Below are 5,000 nucleotides of genomic sequence, written 5' to 3'. Positions count from 1 at the left end.
TACAGTATCAGTCTAAAACTCCTGTCATCATACAGTATCAGTCTAAAACTCTTGTCATCATACAGTATCAGTCTAAAACTCTTGTCATCATACAGTATCAGTCTAAAACTCCTGTCATCATACAGTATCAGTCTAAAACTCTTGTCATCATACAGTATCAGTCTAACACTCTTGTTATCATACAGTATCAGTCTAACCCTCTTGTTATCATACAGTATCAGTCTAAAACCCCTGTCATCATACAGTATCAGTCTAAAACTCTTGTCATCATACAGTATCAGTCTAAAACTCTTGTCATCATACAGTATCAGTCTGAAACTCTTGTTATCATACAGTATCAGTCTAAAACCCCTGTCATCATACAGTATCAGTCTGAAACTCTTGTCATCATACAGTATCAGTCTAAAACTCTTGTCATCATACAGTATCAGTCTAAAACTCTTGTCATCATACAGTATCAGTCTAAAACTCTTGTCATCATACAGTATCAGTCTAAAACTCTTGTCATTATACAGTATCAGTCTAAAACTTTTGTCATCATACAGTATCAGTCTAAAACTCTTGTCATCATACAGTATCAGTCTAAAACTCTTGTCATCATACAGTATCAGTCTAAAACTCTTGTCATCATACAGTATCAGTTTAAAACTCTTGTCATCATACAGTATCAGTCTAAAACTCTTGTCATCATACAGTATCAGTCTAAAACTCCTGTCATCATACAGTATCAGTCTAAAACTCTTGTCATCATACAGTATCAGTCTAAAACTCTTGTCATTATACAGTATCATGTGTGACAGGTGTAGACCGAGGGCAGGTGTGAGAGGTGTAGACCGAGGGCAGGTGTGACAGGTGTAGACCGAGGGCAGGTGTGAGAGGTGTAGACCGAGGGCAGGTGTGAGAGGTGTAGACCGAGGGCAGGTGTGACAGGTGTAGACCGAGGGCAGGTGTGAGAGGTGTAGACCGAGGGCAGGTGTGACAGGTGTAGACCGAGGGCAGGTGTGAGAGGTGTAGACCGAGGGCAGGTGTGAGAGGTGTAGACCGAGGGCAGGTGTGACAGGTGTAGACCGAGGGAAGGTGTGAGAGGTGTAGACCGAGGGAAGGTGTGAGAGGTGTAGACCGAGGGAAGGTGTGAGAGGTATAGACCGAGGGCAGGTGTGAGAGGTGTAGACCGAGGGCAGGTGTGACAGGTGTAGACCGAGGGAAGGTGTGAGAGGTATAGACCGAGGGCAGGTGTGAGAGGTGTAGACCGAGGGCAGGTGTGAGAGGTGTAGACCGAGGGCAGGTGTGACAGGTGTAGACCGAGGGCAGGTGTGAGAGGTGTAGACCGAGGGCAGGTGTGAGAGGTGTAGACCGAGGGCAGGTGTGACAGGTGTAGACCGAGGGAAGGTGTGAGAGGTGTAGACCGAGGGAAGGTGTGAGAGGTGTAGACCGAGGGAAGGTGTGAGAGGTATAGACCGAGGGCAGGTGTGAGAGGTGTAGACCGAGGGCAGGTGTGACAGGTGTAGACCGAGGGAAGGTGTGAGAGGTATAGACCGAGGGCAGGTGTGAGAGGTGTAGACCGAGGGCAGGTGTGAGAGGTGTAGACCGAGGGCAGGTGTGAGAGGTGTAGACCGAGGGCAGGTGTGAGGGGTGTAGACCGAGGGCAGGTGTGAGAGGTGTAGACCGAGGGCAGGTGTGAGAGGTGTAGACCGAGGGCAGGTGTGACAGGTGTAGACCGAGGGCAGGTGTGAGGGGTGTAGACCGAGGGCAGGTGTGAGGGGTGTAGACCGAGGGCAGGTGTGAGAGGTGTAGACCGAGGGCAGGTGTGAGAGGTGTAGACCGAGGGCAGGTGGGACAGGTGTAGACCGAGGGCAGGTGTGAGGGGTGTAGACCGAGGGCAGGTGTGACAGGTGTAGACCGAGGGCAGGTGTGACAGGTGTAGACCGAGGGCAGGTGTACCTAAAGTCCTGGCTGTTGCCCATGTCCCAGGCAGTAGGATGACAGACCACCTGGCGTCCATCGTCAGGTTTGACCAGCATGGAGGAGTTCCAGAAGGAGTCCAACATGCGATACAGACCCACTGACATGAAGAACTGCTCCGCCTCCTCAAACAGAGCACGCTCAGTCCAGCCCTGCAAGTACACTCACTACATGTAGTGGACTTGATGCTATAACACACTTATCATGCACACTTCTGTACTAACTGTATCTAACTTCCTTATGCACACTTCTGTACTAACTGTATCTAACTTACTTATGCACACTTCTGTACTAACTGTATCTAACTTACTTATGCACACTTCTGTACTAACTGTATCTAACTTACTTATGCACACTTCTGTACTAAATGTATCTAACTTACTTATGCACACTTCTGTACTAACTGTATCTAACTTACTTATGCACACTTCTGTACTAACTGTATCTAACTTCCTTATGTACACTTCTGTACTAACTGTATCTAACTTACTTATGCACACTTCTGTAATAACTGTATCTAACTTACTTATGCACACTTCTGTACTAACTGTATCTAACTTCCTTATGCACACTTCTGTACTAACTGTATCTAACTTACTTATGCACACTTCTGTACTAAATGTATCTAACTTACTTATGCACACTTCTGTACTAACTGTATCTAACTTACTTATGCACACTTCTGTACTAACTGTATCTAACTTACTTATGTACACTTCTGTACTAACTGTATCTAACTTCCTTATGCACACTTCTGTACTAACTGTATCTAACTTACTTATGCACACTTCTGTACTAACTGTATCTAACTTACTTATGCACACTTCTGTACTAACTGTATCTAACTTACTTATGCACACTTCTGTACTAACTGTATCTAACTTACTTATGCACACTTCTGTAATAACTGTATCTAACTTACTTATGCACACTTCTGTACTAACTGTATCTAACTTCCTTATGCACACTTCTGTACTAACTGTATCTAACTTACTTATGCACACTTCTGTACTAAATGTATCTAACTTACTTATGCACACTTCTGTACTAACTGTATCTAACTTACTTATGCACACTTCTGTACTAACTGTATCTAACTTACTTATGTACACTTCTGTACTAACTGTATCTAACTTCCTTATGCACACTTCTGTACTAACTGTATCTAACTTACTTATGCACACTTCTGTACTAACTGTATCTAACTTACTTATGCACACTTCTGTACTAACTGTATCTAACTTACTTATGCACACTTCTGTACTAAATGTATCTAACTTACTTATGCACACTTCTGTACTAACTGTATCTAACTTACTTATGCACACTTCTGTACTAACTGTATCTAACTTCCTTATGTACACTTCTGTACTAACTGTATCTAACTTACTTATGCACACTTCTGTAATAACTGTATCTAACTTACTTATGCACACTTCTGTACTAACTGTATCTAACTTCCTTATGCACACTTCTGTACTAACTGTATCTAACTTACTTATGCACACTTCTGTACTAAATGTATCTAACTTACTTATGCACACTTCTGTACTAACTGTATCTAACTTACTTATGCACACTTCTGTACTAACTGTATCTAACTTACTTATGCACACTTCTGTACTAAATGTATCTAACTTACTTATGCACACTTCTGTACTAACTGTATCTAACTTACTTATGCACACTTCTGTACTAACTGTATCTAACTTCCTTATGTACACTTCTGTACTAACTGTATCTAACTTACTTATGCACACTTCTGTAATAACTGTATCTAACTTACTTATGCACACTTCTGTACTAACTGTATCTAACTTCCTTATGTACACTTCTGTACTAACTGTATCTAACTTACTTATGCACACTTCTGTACTAACTGTATCTAACTTACTTATGCACACTTCTGTACTAACTGTATCTAACTTACTTATGTACACTTCTGTACTAACTGTATCTAACTTACTTATGCACACTTCTGTACTAACTGTATCTAACTTCCTTATGCACACTTCTGTACTAACTGTATCTAACTTCCTTATGCACACTTCTGTACTAACTGTATCTAACTTACTTATGCACACTTCTGTACTAACTGTATCTAACTTACTTATGTACACTTCTGTACTAACTGTATCTAACTTACTTATGCACACTTCTGTACTAACTGTATCTAACTTACTTATGCACACTTCTGTACTAACTGTATCTAACTTACTTATGTACACTTCTGTACTAACTGTATCTAACTTACTTATGCACACTTCTGTACTAACTGTATCTAACTTCCTTATGCACACTTCTGTACTAACTGTATCTAACTTCCTTATGCACACTTCTGTACTAACTGTATCTAACTTACTTATGCACACTTCTGTACTAACTGTATCTAACTTCCTTATGCACACTTCTGTACTAACTGTATCTAACTTCCTTATGCACACTTCTGTACTAACTGTATCTAACTTACTTATGCACACTTCTGTACTAACTGTATCTAACTTCCTTATGTACACTTCTGTACTAACTGTATCTAACTTACTTATGCACACTTCTGTACTAACTGTATCTAACTTACTTATGCACACTTCTGTACTAACTGTATCTAACTTACTTATGTACACTTCTGTACTAACTGTATCTAACTTACTTATGCACACTTCTGTACTAACTGTATCTAACTTCCTTATGCACACTTCTGTACTAACTGTATCTAACTTCCTTATGCACACTTCTGTACTAACTGTATCTAACTTACTTATGCACACTTCTGTACTAACTGTATCTAACTTACTTATGCACACTTCTGTACTAACTGTATCTAACTTCCTTATGCACACTTCTGTACTAACTGTATCTAACTTCCTTATGCACACTTCTGTACTAACTGTATCTAACTTACTTATGCACACTTCTGTACTAACTGTATCTAACTTACTTATGCACACTTCTGTACTAACTGTATCTAACTTACTTATGCACACTTCTGTACTAACTGTATCTAACTTACTTATGCACACTTCTGTACTAACTGTATC

General features: G+C 40.6%; 1 protein-coding gene across 1 annotated transcript in view; it reads right to left on the bottom strand.

The window, feature by feature from the left end:
• ace2 (angiotensin I converting enzyme 2) overlaps positions 1-5,000 on the bottom strand; it is a 37,726-nt gene that overhangs the window by 13,743 nt on the left and 18,983 nt on the right. The window contains exon 9 of the mRNA XM_062036787.1: positions 1,942-2,114. Within this exon, the coding sequence (XP_061892771.1) occupies positions 1,942-2,114 (173 nt within the window). The remainder of the gene's footprint in view (positions 1-1,941; positions 2,115-5,000) is intronic.

This window comes from Entelurus aequoreus, linkage group LG02 (assembly GCF_033978785.1).
Source record: "Entelurus aequoreus isolate RoL-2023_Sb linkage group LG02, RoL_Eaeq_v1.1, whole genome shotgun sequence".
Taxonomy (NCBI): domain Eukaryota; kingdom Metazoa; phylum Chordata; class Actinopteri; order Syngnathiformes; family Syngnathidae; genus Entelurus; species Entelurus aequoreus.
The sequence above is the reverse complement of the archived record's forward strand: the minus strand, read 5'-3'. Positions and strand labels throughout refer to the sequence as shown.